This window comes from Eurytemora carolleeae, unplaced genomic scaffold (genome assembly GCF_000591075.1).
Source record: "Eurytemora carolleeae unplaced genomic scaffold, Eaff_2.0 scaffold132, whole genome shotgun sequence".
Classification (NCBI taxonomy): domain Eukaryota; kingdom Metazoa; phylum Arthropoda; class Copepoda; order Calanoida; family Temoridae; genus Eurytemora; species Eurytemora carolleeae.
The window spans coordinates 133,728-149,720 of NW_019396543.1; the positions used below are offsets into that span (position 1 = coordinate 133,728).

The 15,993-nt window shown below is 32.2% G+C and overlaps 2 protein-coding genes across 2 annotated transcripts in view; both read left to right on the plus strand.

Moving 5' to 3' along the window:
• The window catches only part of LOC111705209 (WW domain-containing oxidoreductase), a gene marked incomplete at its 5' end in the record, with an annotated part of 11,258 nt that extends 9,599 nt beyond the window's left edge, over window positions 1-1,659 (plus strand). Inside the window, one exon of the mRNA XM_023477686.1 lies at window positions 249-1,659. Within this exon, the coding sequence (XP_023333454.1) occupies window positions 249-333 (85 nt within the window). The remainder of the gene's footprint in view (window positions 1-248) is intronic.
• LOC111705191 (ras-related protein Rab-35) lies at window positions 1,615-13,383 on the plus strand. The gene is made up of 12 exons (XM_023477659.1): window positions 1,615-1,721; window positions 1,968-2,009; window positions 2,322-2,392; window positions 4,514-4,576; window positions 5,334-5,386; window positions 5,620-5,659; window positions 7,752-7,859; window positions 8,149-8,188; window positions 8,662-8,733; window positions 9,344-9,406; window positions 10,635-10,802; window positions 11,000-13,383. The coding sequence occupies exons 1-11, from the start codon at window positions 1,713-1,715 to the stop codon at window positions 10,743-10,745; spliced, it is 672 nt and encodes a 223-aa protein (XP_023333427.1). The 5' UTR covers window positions 1,615-1,712; the 3' UTR covers window positions 10,746-10,802; window positions 11,000-13,383.
• Window positions 13,384-15,993: the final 2,610 nt, after the last annotated feature.

Sequence of the window (15,993 nt, forward strand, 5' to 3'; positions counted from 1 at the left end):
TCTTAATATTATTTTGATCTTGCTCTTAATATTATTTTGATCTTGCTCTTAATATTATTTTGATCTTGCTCTTAATATTATTTTCATTTTACTCTTAATATTATTTTGATCTTGCTCTTAATATTATTTTGATCTTGCTCTTAATATTATTTTGATCTTGCTCTTAATATTATTTTAATTTTAATATTATTTAGCTCAACTTTATTTAATTCAGTCCTAATTCCTTCATTAATTTCTCCCTTCTGTAGGCCGAGCAGTATAGTAGAGAATGGAAAGGTCTTCCAGCTTCTATGGAATATAACAAACCAGTTTTTAGAATCCAAACAATTGTAAACAAATAAGCTGCATTACACTTAGCTTCCAGCTTCTATGGAATATAACAAACCAGTTCTTAGAATCCAAACAATTGTAAACAAACAAGCTGCAGTACACTTAGCTTCCAGCTTCTTTGGAATATAACAAACCAGTTTTTAGAATCCAAACAATTGTAAACAAATAAGCTGTAGTACACTTAGCTTCCAGCTTCTATGGAATATTACAAACCAGTTCTTAGAATCCAAACAATTGTAAACAAACAAGCTGCAGTACACTTAGCTTCCAGCTTCTATGGAATATTTCAAACCAGTTCCTAGAATCCTAACAATTGTAAACAAATAAGCAGCAGTACATTTAGCTTCCAGCTTCTATGGAATATAACAAACCAGTTCCTAGAATCCAAACAATTGTAAAGAAATAAGCTGCAGTACATTTAGCTTCCAGCTTCTATGGAATATAACAAACCAGTTCTTAGAATCCAAACAATTGTAAACAAAAAAGCTGCAGTACACTTAGCTTCCAAGATAGGTATACTTATTAAAGGCTGAGTATATTTATTTGTTAGATTAAATTGATCATATAATGTGAATGATATTTTACTGTTAGTTGTATTAATAATTAAGCATGTGATAATGAGCTTAATAATAATTAACAATATTTTACTGGAATGTACTGTACTGTACTGTACTTCTTTACTGTACTGTAATGTTCTGTGCTGTTCTTTACTGTACTGTTCTTGTATGAGATTTATTGTATTGTACAATACTCTACGAGCAATGTACTTCATTGTATTGTACATCACTAATCTGTTCTGTACTGTTCTTAACTGTTCTTGTTCTTTTCTGTACTGTACTGTCCCTAGCTTTTACTGTACTATACTGAGTTGTATACGAGCAATTTACTGTACGGTATATTGTACTGTACCGTTGTTGCTTGTAAACTAGCTATCATCACTCAAACAGATTAATAATTCATATTTTAAATATGTTGTTTTCTTTTTGATTTAGTTGTATTAATATTTAAGCATGTAATAATGAGCTTATTAAAGATTAATAATTTGATTAATAATGATTTAATTTTGATCTCTGCTGTGATTCCTAAATCTTGCCATTTATATAATTTTGTGATTTTCAAGATGCAACTTTTATTTATTGTGATTACATATGGATTGCTAGTTTTTTAAAGATTGTGTTTCTGATAATTTCGTGTTTTGTTTAGTATTTAAACATTATGTACAATGTACGGCGTACCCTCTTCATTGTACACACAGTACAGCACTCTGTATTGTACTGTACTGTCAAATGTCAGCTAGCAAAATAATTTTATTAATATTTCTGTTTCAGACTTACAATGGTTTAAATTATAAAAGAACGCCCTGCTTTTGTAGTTATTAGGTTATGAACCAGGTATACAATTTTACTTATTATTTTACAATGTTTTTTTTATTATTAAACCTTTGCAAAGATTTCTCTGATACGTCTTATTTACTATTAGTATTATTCTTAGTAGTTTTTAAGAATGTCTAACGAAATGTCTCATTTTAAAGATCCATGGAAGATACCCAATTCAATTAACCTATGCAAAAATTTCTTTTTGTCATCGTTTTCCGCATATTTATGGGTCACACTGTACTGTTGTACTGTACTATTTAGAGTCCTGTTCAGCTTAGAAATTCGACCAGAATGGCGGCTAAGGTAAAAAATTATGTTTATTTTATTTTTATTTTTGTGAAATCTAGACTTTTATTTCTTATTCAGTACTGTCTCAGTTTTTTATCAGTTATTTTAGTATTAATTGAGAAATAATTCGATCTTAGTTTTCATGTCAAAGTTTTTCAATATTTTAAATATTTCTTCCTTTTTTTAATTTCGTTTGTAAAGTGTAAATATTTGAATTTTTTGCTTATTATTTATTTCTAAGAATTGTTTATTTGTTTAATTGTTTGTTTGATTGTTTGTTTGTTTGTTTGTTTGTTTGTTTTTTTGTGATAAAAATTCTACTTTCAGGATTATGATCATTTGTTTAAACTTTTGATAATCGGAGACTCGGGGGTTGGAAAGAGTTCACTTCTAGTTAGGTAAGAGAAAGGGACCAATATGTTTTGGAAGACTTTTTATTTATTTAGTTGATTGGTCTTTTTTTTATTTATTTGTTTTTTATTTTTTTTTATTTTTTTTGTTATTGCTATTGTTATTGTTTTGATAACCATTGTATTGCACCGATTAATATTCACGTATGAAATATATGTACAGTCAAAATTCAATCGTTTGAACCGGGATAGTTATTTTAGAGTTTAGACTAGATTTCAAGTAAACCTCTATTTATGTCAATGTCCGATTGTTTGAACAACGATGCCGGGAATTTCCTTTTTCTTGTTAAAGATTGAGCCCAAAACTTGAGACTCTCTGTAAAAACCAGTTTTGGAACCCGGGTTTCATGAATGGGGTTAGGCAGTTTTGTGGATATCAATATTTTTTTTTAAGATATTATTTTTATCAGCTTCTTCATATTCTCCATTTTTTCGAATCTCTTAAATCAAAATCTACATAAATGTTTTATTTTTTTTTCGCTTATTTTTATCCTAAAACTTGATGAACTATTCAGAAATGAGGAAATTTTTATAATCTCTCTTGTTTTTCAAAAGTTCAGATTTGGGTTTTAGGAGTAAAAAAGTTTTTTGCAGTTTTTGGTTGATATTTTACCCCTTGGATCCGGATCTGTGGATCTGCATATTTTTGCGGATCCGGATCCAGGAGGCCAAAATGTTGCGGATCCAAGTTAATGGTTACATTTTAACATCTTCAGTCCCTACTTTGCTTTTCTTTGCCTTAGAGAGAAAAAAGCTTTCGAGGAAATCATTTTTTTAATTCGTTTTATTGATTGGTTGATTTGATTGATACACTTGCAGTTCTAAAAAATAGATCTGATTATTTAAAAATATAATCTTCTATATTTGTGAGGTGAAATATGATTTTTTTTAAATACACTGTTTTTAATTGATCTTTATTTTTTTTTATACAAATGTTCTAAAAATTATTTTTGTTTTTGTAGTATTTTCTATTGATGAATTTCACACAAAGGTACAGTTTAGAATTAAAAAATGATGAGATATATTTTTAACATTGAAAAAGTCTGAACTCTTACATATTTCAGAATTTATTCCTTTCGCTATTTTAAAGTTTCGGTCTTCTTCGAACGAATCGTTTTTTTCAGCCTTATTTTAATATTTTAATATTTCGATCCTCACGAGGTTTTGCACATTTTAAACTTTAACAGAGTTTAAATTTTGTACTTTTTAAACTTCAGCAGGTTTGAAATTTTGCCTATTTTTAACATCACTAGGAATTCAGGGCGCCCTTCTTTCTAGGCTTTTAGGGCGCTTCGCGCCCATCTTTTATTTCAACTTTTAATTGTGGCTTTATTTCTGAACATCTTCTCTTTGTACAGTATAAAACAAAAACAAAAAAGTTTGCAGATTTTATAATATCTTTTCGCGCATTTTCAAAATTTTTCAAAAATAAAAAACTTAAACACAAATTTTTAAAATTTTGATCATTCATAAACCTTCCCTGGGGTCACGTGAGGTCCCACAAAAAAATTTGGGCCCGATCGGTACAGCCGTTTTGACGTTTATTGGATACAAACAAACAGACAAGCCAAATTTATATATAGATGGAAGATTCGAAATTTTGCACTTCATCTTAAGACAGATTTAAATCAGAAATGTTAAGAAAATATCTCACACCAACTCAGAGGCGTATATACAGGAATTTGTCTATTGGGGTTGAAACTTTTAAAGACATTTCAGAGAGGAATTTAAGTTTTTGATGTTGAAATAATGCACTGTGCGCCGTAGTAAATTTGAATTCGAACAGGACATGCCCAATTTGTACCGGCCTGTCAGATAACAGCGTGTACTGACCCGATCCTATGGTAGCCCGGTTCCATATTCTGTACAGTACGTCGCCCTAACCAGACTAACATACGACAGGGGTCAATTTTCTTGGCATAGTCCCGTCGGAGGGCTTACTAAGACAACTCCCATGGCGCGTTCAGACTTTTTACAGTACCCAGCCTAATCCTAGGCCTATTTGACCGACCTCCACTGGCTTAGTCCACTGTGAATGCCTAGCATTAAGTTAACTAATTTCTTTAAAAAGATTATTGTGAATCTGTAATTTTCTATTTTTTTCTTCAGGTTCGCGGACAACTGTTTCAGTGGAAACTATATAACTACCATTGGAGTAGATTTCAAAATTAGGCAAACCATTCTCATTAAAGAAGTGTCATCTTTACAAATTTGTGATTTATAGAAAATCTTTTATTTAAAATTACAATTGTGCTGTTTATAAAGTCATTCAACTCCGTTAAGTCCCCCCCTCCCACTTTCTGTATATTTAGACCCCAGCCTTAAGGCTTAATGCTGTTTCCTTTTTTCATTAAAAATGTATCTTCAACTTGACGTTGTGAAATAATTCGAGTAAAAACAAATCTTACATTTTTAATCAAGATTTTTAATTCATAGAGTTTGAGGTGAGTCGTACACAAACATTTTTACTTTGATGGTGGTGGAAAAAAGTCGGAAAGAAATTCTTGAATGGACAGTTTTAGGAATTTTATTTCTGATGTATCTTGACTTTTTCAGACCCTTAACTTTTCTTAACCAACGCGTAATGCCCCTTTATGTTCTGAGTGACTGAGACAGTTCACGAGCTAAATGTTAGAAACATGTATTTAATGCAAAACTACTTACGTTTCAAATTTTTTGCGCTATAAGTTTCCGGATTTGGTATTCTCGAAGTTTTTTTTTTGATTTTTTCCTGGAGCTTCACTTTTACGGAAACAGTCTTTCCGATATTTTCCCACGCCTAATTTTTTTTCGGAATTGATCCTGATACCACTTTTACATAATTTTTAACTTGGTGTTCTCCTAAATGTTTATGTATTATCGGTTTTACAAAATGGCGGTTTTTCAAAATGGCGCCTACCACGTGATGATAATGTTTGCTGATGTGTAGAACAATTGAAGTTCAGGGAGAGCGAGTAAAGCTTCAAATATGGGATACTGCAGGTTAGTCAATAGAGAAATGATCATTTTCAATTTTTGTGAGAAGCATTTGAACTAACTAGTGCCAGGCCCCATTAACAACTAGTTCCACTTTCAGGTCCTAGTTGAACATTAACAACATTTTTCTTTTCAATATTTACAACTCTCTTAATAAACACTTTTTTTCGGTCCTCTTGTCAGCTTTTAAAGAATCCAAACCTTTGTTGCATCGAATCAAAAATTTTATGAATGTTTAGGTCAAGAGAGGTTTCGAACAATAACTTCAACTTACTACAGGAACAATAGTCATGTCATTTTTGATGTTTTAAACCTCCTTTACAGAGGTTCTATTAGCTATAAAGTGACTGTGAACGCAATTCCGGGAAATTCTTCATGTTTTAGAGTTCTATGTACGATTCAAACGATACCTTATAGATATAAATCTCAGAAACAATGAGGAAGCCACCTTTGTTTTTAAGGGCACCGTGCAGTTTTACAATTGGAGGGTCACTTAAAATTAAGTACGTACAGTCCCTTTAAATTAGCCGGTCAGATCTAGATCAATATTGGCCGGAATATTCTTCCGTAAATTAGCAGTTTTTATTCACGGATTTGAAATTGGCTGGTCATGTTGTCTGACCCAAAATATTTCTATTACCCCCCTCACACCGGATTAACCAGAGTGAGCAGCATTCGGTTTCTTCTATTTGATATCAAACTTGTTTTGGTCTATATTTCAATAATCATTTACTTCACGGATTTGTTTATTTTATACATTTTCATTCAAAATGCATATGCCAATAAAAAAGTATTTAAGAAAAAAGGCTAGCAAATTATGTTTAATGGGTCAAATTGTGATCGAAAGTCACAGCTTTCTGGAATATTGACAGAACCGTTAGATATAAGAAAAAAATAATTTGTCCATATTTGTAAACCCAAACCTACCCACCCCACCCCTACACTTTGGTATTACTGTGTTAATATTTATTTAACTCTTATTATTATCGCTCCCTCCTGTGCATATACTACCCTTAGGTTCCCAGAAGTAAATCATTCTGTTTTGTGTGTTTACAGTACACTCATGAATAAGTTATTATTTACTTACACCTAGTATCTATCTACCTATCTCTATCTATCTATTGTATCTATCTCTATCTATCTTATTTTCTATCCGTAAACCTTCTCTATCTATCTTATTTTCTATCCTTAAACCTTCTCTATTTATCTTATTTTCTATCCTTAAACCTTCTCTATCTATCTTATTTTCTATCCGTAAACCTTATCTATCTATCTTATTTTCTATCCATAAACCTTCTCTATCTATCTTATTTTCTATCCGTAAACCTTCTCTAACTATCTTATTTTCTATCTGTAAACCTTCTCTATCTATCTTATTTTCTATCCGTAAACCTTTTCTATCTATATTATTTTCTATCCTTAAACCTTCTCCATCTATCTTATTTTCTATCCGTAAACCTTATCTATCTATCTTATTTTCTATCCATAAACCTTCTCATTCTATCTTATTTTCTATCCGTAAACCTTCTCTATCTATCTTATTTTCTATCAGTAAACCTTTTCTAACTATCTTATTTTCTATCCGTAAACCTTCTCTATCTATCTTATTTTCTATCCGTAAACCTTCTATCTTATTTTCTATCCTTAAACCTTCTCTATCTCTCTTATTTTNTATTTAAATCTACAGTTTTTATTCTGCTAATCTAAAGAAAATCTTTTTACTTTTCTGTTACGACATTTTTACCTGAAAGAAAACTTTCTATGTCTATTTAACTTTTTTTCTGTAATACCTGTATCCCTAATGTTTAATCTATTTTGCTTCTACTGGTCTACAATAAGAAGTTATGTTACTGTTATACTGTTTTACGGATATTAGATATACACACCTTTCTTCCTAGCATTCTTTCTTTCTTTTATTATTCCTGGTCTCCCTGGTATCCCTGGTATATCTGGTATCCCTGGTATCCCTGGTATCCCTGGTATCCCTGATATCCCTGGTATTCCTGGTATTCCTGGTATTCCTGGTATCCCTGGTATCCCTGGTATATCTGGTATCCCTGGTATCCCTGGTATATCTGGTATCCCTGGTATCCCTGGTATATCTGGTATCCCTGGTATCCCTGGTATCCCTAGTATCCTTAATATTCCTGGTATCTGTGATATCCCTGGTATCCCTGGGATCACGGTGTCCTTAGTAACCCTAATATCCCTAATATCCCTGGTATTCCTGGTATCTCTGGTCTCTCTGGTATTACTGTTATTCCTGATATTCATGTTCTACTTGTAAAACAGCGACATCTATATTTTAACAAGCAAAGCAACGACATATACTTCTAAATTAAGAATGCAACGACATCTATTGTTTGCTCAGAGGAACTCATGGTGTTATAATCGTGTATGACGTAACTGCTGGAGAAAGTTTTGCCAACGTTAAACGCTGGCTCCATGAAATAGATCAAAACTGTGACGTTGTCAACAGGGATGAATAGTTTAAATAATTTTTTAGAAATTTTTCAAATTAAGTTGACTTAAATTTTGGTATCTTTAGCTAAATGCTTATTTTTTCTAATTTTATAGATCATTTTTTGTGAATTTTTTTACCATCAAAAATTGCTCTTATGGTGTTTGAGAATTAAAAAAAAAATTATGTTTAAAATTTTGTGGAATACTTAATTATTTCAATTTGAATTATCATTTACACTCTTTTAAAAGAAGTTTTTAATATAGATTTAAAAAAACACATTTTTAAACTGTTTAAAAATTTGTAGAATCCTGGTGGGGAACAAGAATGATGATCCAGATAGAAAGGTAAATTTAAAATTCGCGTATTTTGCAGACAATGCCCCGTAACATTTTTTAAAAAGTAAATATAAAACTTCATTTTTTTGGTTTGTTTTTTTCTATGGTGGAGTTATAGCCGTTAACATTATTTCAAGTGACTCCCCATTAAGACAGTGGCATGTTCGATTGTCTGATCAAGAATAAATTAGATATCCATGTTTTTGTTTTTGAAAATTGTCGATTTGCGTGCGTAGTTTCTTTTCATAAGTGACACACGTATTTCTTTCAATGTAGAAATTATTAGAATCAAACACCTAAGTTAGCAAAACGACGTTATCTTCCATATTATTGATTAGATTAAGGTTTCAAAAGTACCGTTGTGAATTGGGCTTGCCTCTCGCTAAATAGAGGGTCGCTTAAAATTACAACAAAAATTCCTTTATTGGCGTTTTTTTAACGGAAGGTCGCTTTCAATTACAATAACAGTCCCTTTAAACCAGGTTGTGTTAACGGAAGATGCTCGACGGTTTGCCGATCAGATGGGGATCAGACTTTTCGAAACCTCGGCTAAGGTTGGTTTTTAATCGTTTCCGATGTAGAATAAAAAAGATGGCAATTGCCAAAAAAAAACAATTTGCTTGCTAAACGTAACAATTAGATTCCCTAACTCAAAAAATAAATTGCCAAACCCAACAATCGAATTGCCAAACGCAACACTCGAATTGTCAAACCCAACAATCGAATTGCCAAACCCAACAATTGAATTGCCAAACCCAACACTTAAATTGCCAAACCCAACAAATGAATTGCCAAACCCAACAATTCAATTGCCAAACCCATCAATTGAATTACCAAACCCAACAATTGAATTACCAAACCCAACAATTGAATTGCCAAACCCAACACTTAAATTGCCAAACCCAACAATTGAATTGCCAAACCCAACAATTGAATTGCCAAACCCAACACTTAAATTGCCAAACCCAACATATGAATTTTCAAATTTAAAAATTAGATTCCCAAACTTTCTTGATAATTGTTTATCATTTGTTATTATGTAAAATTATATAAATTTAGAATTCAATGGGGGTGGGGGGGACAGCATCAAATCCATAATTGTAAATACTATAATATACAATGTATACACTATTTCATCAATTTTAGAATTTATATATTTTCTAGGACAATATAAACGTGGAGGAGATGTTCCGAGCAGTTACCGAACTAGTGCTAAGGAGTAAAAAGGTAAATAAACTTCATCAGCGTAATAAGGGAGGAAAGGGGCTGTCATGAGCCCCTCATTTCTACCTCCAAGCCGCATTATTTGCAGTAAGAACTCAGATTCTTGCCGGTTTAGATTCAATATAAGGAACAAGAACATAAAACATTTTGCAAATTTTGCGGCTCAGAGGCAGGAATGATGGGCTCATGACGGCCGAGCAACCCCTCCCTCAATGATCATTAGTTAAATTATTAATACTTCTGCATTTTTAATATACTCACTTATCCCTCACCCACACGGTGTCTTAAAGCAAAGAGGTAACATGTAATCACCCAGGCAGTGTGCCTGGAGACTCAGGCAGTTGGTAAAAAAAGTTAGAAAAAGACAGAAAATTTCAACATCCTCTGACTAATACTTTTTGAGTTAAATAAAAAAACTACAGTGGGGGGGTCACGTTGATCCCCCCCCCCCCAGCAGGAATAGGGTGAAATCAAATAATTTAAGTTTGAAAAATCAAAGGTTTCTACAATCAGATTGCAAAGATATAGGGACTAGAAAATAAGCGTTTGTGGCAAAGACTCAACTCCTTTATGTCTGAATAAGTGGAGTCTGGGTTAACTAAATCTTGTCTTAAATTAGCTTGTCCAATATCCCGATCTTCTATTTGAACCAATTGAAACCGGAATACATTAATCTGAGCTGAAAACTTAAAATTGTGGATATCAAGATCAATGCTTGATCTCCTCTTTTTATAAATCTCAAGATTAATTTAATCTTTAGTTTAAATTGTGCTTAAAATCCACGCAGAATCCTGGACAGCCAATCAGAGCCGGGTAAATTTGAAATTTACGCGCCATTTAACGAGAGAACTCTCATTGGTCAGAATCTGGTGTGGATATCTAGAAAGAGAGAAAAAGAGCGGATTAAGCAGGAAATGAGAGTAAGCTGAAATGTCCACATTGGTTATTCAGATTAGGCGACCGGAACACAAAAAATTTCACTTATTTTACAGGAAGAGAAGCACTTTACTCTAAAATTATCACTTTTTATAATAATTTTGTCAGACATACAACTGTTGACACTTGTGACGTCAGAATACAGCTGTACTCAGAGTATTCAAATTCTACGTTGACATTTATTGTACTAGACTCTATTTGCCAGAAGACCATTGGCAATTTTTAAACTTGATCCATAAGCTGAAACCTGATTAAATTAATCCGCATTTATAAGTTTTCAACTTAATACTGCTAGGACCAGAAGAGGGAGCTAGACTCCAGTGTGGAGGGTGGAGTTAAACTTCATAAGGGTCGACCTCAGGGCAAATCCAACAAAAAGAGCGGCGGTGGCTGCTCTTGTAAATAAGTGCTCTTAGAGCAGCAGCAGCAGGGTGCTCTTAGAGCAACTCCACTCTTCGTCCAGGTTAGTCTCTAACTACAGGGTGTCCTGTAATTTCATTTTGGAAGGGCTTTTCTCAATTTTTTGTTCTCCAAGTGTTGTCTGCTGTATTAATATCAGAAAGATAAATGTTTTCAAAACTGATTTTTTTACGTAGAAGCTAAATATTTAAATAAATCTTTTTTTGTCAACGTAACTTTAAAACTTTTTTAATTTTTTAGAAAATGAATCAAGATACTGGAGGACTTCCAGCTCTAAATGTTGGAGCCCCTTGGACCCCCCAGATCTAGATGCTAGACCTCCCACTAGTCGGATTCAAAAAAAAAAGTTCAAAGAACCCCCGCAACGTACTTGGTGACACAGTGATCTTTCTTATTCATTTCAAAATGATTATTTTTAAAACTGTAATTAAAAATGTAAAACTTCCTATTAGTAGAATTTTGTATAAATGATACATTTTGTCATCAGAACCCCGATTACCTGATGTCTCTTAATTTAAAGAAGAGAACTAATTATATCTTTTCTTAAAATTCATTCAAGGGAAAAATGCGCATAATTTTTAAATTGTTGAAAATGTGCGAAATACTCTTTTGATTATCGATTAATTTTAGCGAATTTTTCTCAAATGTTAACCATTAAAACATGGTCTCGCAAGTGTAATAAAAATCCAGCTCTCTTCAGTACTGTATTTACGTTTTTAAGTACTTTCCTAATGTGGAAATTCTTTCTCATTCCGGCCGCAGCACTCGGCCCAAACCTAATCTTACCCTAACCTTTTCTAACGTGTTGACTTAAATTTCAAATTTTGGGCAATTTTTAGGGATTTTTTAATGGGAAAGTATTTAACACCGCCAGACTACATTTATTATACAAATTTGTATTATTATGTTAAAACATATTATTTAGAGGAACTGTTTAAGTATTCGTTGGCTTGAGGGATATACTACACTGTTCATAAGAATTTAGAAATTAAAGGGACTGTAACCGTAATTTCAAGTGACCCTGCATACAACAACAGTCATACCCGATTTACAACGGTACCCTTGAAACCTTTATCTGATTAAAGATGTGGAAGATAACGTTTTTTCTGACTTTAAAAAGTGTTCATTTCGGTGAATTTCTTCATTGCTTCATATAAACAGTGAATGCGCAAGTCACTTAGGAGAACAAACTGTTCAAAGAAGCAAAAACGTTGATATATAATTTTTAATTGATCAGAAAAAGCTTTTGAAGGTACTGTTGTAAATCGGGCGTTGCCCTCTTTGCATGAAGGGTCACTTGGAATGACGTTTACGTCTTTAACTCAAATTTAGAAATCGGATTAAATTCTAATCCAACAAACAAATTAAAAATATTACGGGGCATTGTCTGCAAAATGAAATTACCCTTAGAGTCATTTTAAGATTTTGTTCGAAATTTTAAACAGAATGTTATTAATATCTCAATATTCTTTTATTTTTTTACAAAAAAAAACGTTAAAGAGCGTATTGGTAGATAAATATAATTGGTACCTTCTATACTAACCAAAATGTTTAAACAGTTCCTTGAAAAAATTAAAATTTGAATTTGTAAAAAAAAAATAAAGTTTTTTATCTTCTTGTTACATTGGGTTTCGTACAATTTAAGCATTTCCTTTTCGACATTTTTCATTACATTATTTTAGTATTTATCAGTTCCATTTTTATATTTTTAGCATTATTTATCTATTTTTCTGGACTTTCTTCATTGAATCAAAGATATTTGAATACATAGCAAGAATTTTTATAATGTCGTATTCTCAACATCAAGATCAAATGCCGCAGAAAGACGAGTTTAATATTTAATTGCTTTCCTTCATATTTCAGGGCTAATAATTTACCTTGAAATAAAAATAAAAAAACAATTTAAGAATTATCAAAAGATTGTGAAGTTCTTTAATGATATTTGGATACATTTTTATAAATCGTATTTTCAACCCTTTAAAGCTGCAAAGATCTCATCAGCTTTCTTTTTGTGTTGACCAACGATGAAGCATTACAGCTGTCATAAATTATAAAAATTTCAAGACGACATTTCATGCGCTCTTACTATGTATTCATACATGTGAGATTGACTGTATGTAATTTTAAGTGACCCCCATGTAAGGAGTTCCATGTCCGATTCACAACAACAATCTTTATCTGAATAACAATGAGTAAGATATCTTCGTTTTCTTTTTAAAGTAAATCTCTTTGCTGCGTAAACTTTTTGTATCAAATTTGAAAACCAATTTTTGTACTGAGGGTCACTTAAAATTCTGTTGACAATTTCGAAATTTAAGATTTTTGAAATTTTTTTGAGGTATTCAAAATTTTGTAATTTTATATGATTTGATAGTTTTCGACGATGCAATTTTTGAATGAATTTAAGATATTGGCAAAATTAAATCCCTGGAAATGAGAATTTAGTTTTGCTAATATCATTAGTCATTTTTTTAAACTTTGATCTTACAAGTATTGAACTTCTTAAACTTTATATATGAGAACAGAATTTTATGAAATATTTAGATTTTTTAATATTGTGATTTTTCCCTGATATTAGTTGTATTCAGTAATCCTTTAAATATAACAAAAATTATGCAAAAGAATCATGTTTATTTTTTACTCACACTTTTATTCGTTCCCCTGATTCAGTCTACTTTTGTCTCAGTAACACATGAAGGAATACAATGCAGGACAGCTTTAAACATTCAAAGTAGAGTTCGTGAATATTTTCTAAAGATGAATTTCAAATTATTTAACTTTCGAGCTTTGTCCGGTTAAAGGGAGTGTTCGTGTTATTTCAAGTGACCCTCGATGCACAGAGGGTAATACCCGATTTACAAGGGCAGTGTTTTAAATCGGGCATTGTCATCTGTGCATGGAGAGTCACTTGATATTAAGCTTACAGTTCTTTTAATGTTATTTTGATCTCTGAGCAAATGAATTTACATGGAAAGGGACTGATCATGTATTTTTAAATAAGCTCGAATACTTTGTAGGTACTCGTTCAACCTTCATTGAAGCAACCATCTGGAAGATATTGGCGTTTTTCTGAAAAAAATATTTGAATTTTGAGTTTCCTTCAGACTGTGCTTGAGACCCTAACTGAAAATTTTCGATGTTCAAAATGTAAACGTATTTACTCAGAATAATGTTCAAAGGGAACCATGTGAACCAGACAGACGAGACAAGTTGCATAATTTTTATGACTGGGTCGACTTTTCAGTCTCGTAGAGCCTTTTCTTTTGATTTGACCTTGCTAATTCTTTAATTTCATTAATAAAAATATTAAGATTTTGCGTTTAGCTCCGGGGTCGGAAATGTCATGTATGTGTGTCTGTACCAAAAGAGTGTGTGTAAGGTTTACAGAACCGAAGGTGTGTACTGTAGGTTTATACAGTACATAAGAATCTCGATATTTGTACAATCTAGGAGAGTACATTTGTTTATTGTTAATTGTTTAGTTAAAAATAAGTTTAATATACATTTAATATATTATTTATATATTTAAGTCAACACTATAAGCTAAATTTTCATGCAAAGGATATAATTTGATTAAAGTTTACAATAAACTACTCGTTATTCAAGCTTAATTATAATTTACGACATTGTTTTGCACTTTCCTTGACTGTAGTCATGTTGTGTGTCTGTACCAAAAGAGTGTGTGTAAAGTTTACCGAACTTGTCTGCAAAGCAGTATGACTGGCTTTCTCATGGGAGACCAGCGCCATTTCCTTTCCCTTTATTCCTATTCCCTGGCTTAGCTTAAAAGAAGTTCTTGTCTGAATTCTCGTAGATTTTTGCATGACAGTATTAGCAACCTTTGAATCAATGTGAATCGGATGGTCACCCGAAAAAACGTGTCCACCCCTTCCTTAAAGTTCTTTAATTCTATCAAATAATTGTATGATTTATTATTTATTTATTTTTTCATAATAATACAAGAATGTTGACAATATTTAGATTCAATATTTAAAAATTTAAACAGTCCAGTTTCTTTGTCGCGTTACAACCATAGGATAGGGAGGGAAGGGGTTTACAACCATAGGATAGGGAGGGAAGGGGTTTACAACCATAGGATAGGGAGGGAAGGGGTTTACAACCATAGGATAGGGAGGGAAGGGGTTTATAACCATAGGGAGGGGTGCATAGGGCCGCCATGAGCCTTGAAAAATCGTCTCCAAGCCTGGCGCTACCCCTAAACGATGTAATAAGTGACATTTTTTAAAGAAAATATTTAATCTTTAAATATATATGCAGTGTTTTCTTGAATATCCAAAAAAAAACATTGCATAACATATTTTTTTTCTACAAATTTGTATACATTTCTTCTATAATATCTATTCTAAAGGATAGGGGTAGCGAATACTCATCTGTGAACACTTGGACACTCCACTAAAACACGCTATTTCTTTGGTCAGAGTACTGCAAATCACTGCTGTACACACTGAAAGCTTAGTTGTGGGTGTGGAGACCATTACGAGGGGCTCATGACGCAGTCTGCACTAAGGTTGATCGATTTTGGCCATTGCACTTTCCTCTATGTGCAATGTGCATAGGACTGGTTTTGTATGTTAAAACAACATTTAGAAATGGGGATTTTTTCGCAAGTTGAAATTGCTAACCGGCAACCGGTTTTTTATTTAAGGTTGAATAATTCACTAAATGCAAGCGAAAAATAATTTCCTCTAAAGACATCGATATGGGAACCAACCAATACCAAAAGATCCGTCTTGAAATCTGTGAAATCGGAGAAATCCGTTAATAATTTAACAAACTAGAGACAAAAAATCAGTTCCAAAAAAATCATTTTTTTGGCAATATATCAAACAATTTAAAAATATTGAAACAAAAACAACGAGATAGTATTCACCGGCTCCAGACTTTAGGGGTTTTGAAATGCTGAATGTTCAATTGCGGTCACGGTTTTAGATCTACAGGGTGTCCCAAAAAACATGGGAATTCAGTGACGAATTTGATATCGTCTTTGTTATGAATTAGCATTGTAATACCTAATTTCAAAAGCCATAATATTATTATGTCTGCTAGAGCTTATTTTATGAAAAGGGTAAAAGACTGTAAAGATGTGTCTATAATGTCTCCGCAAGATGAACAGTGAAGACAGACAAGTTTACTCTGTTTGTATACTGCAATTTTCTTGTTTTACTAAGTACAACTGTATGCAGTCAAAACATAAACAAACAAAATGTAAACAT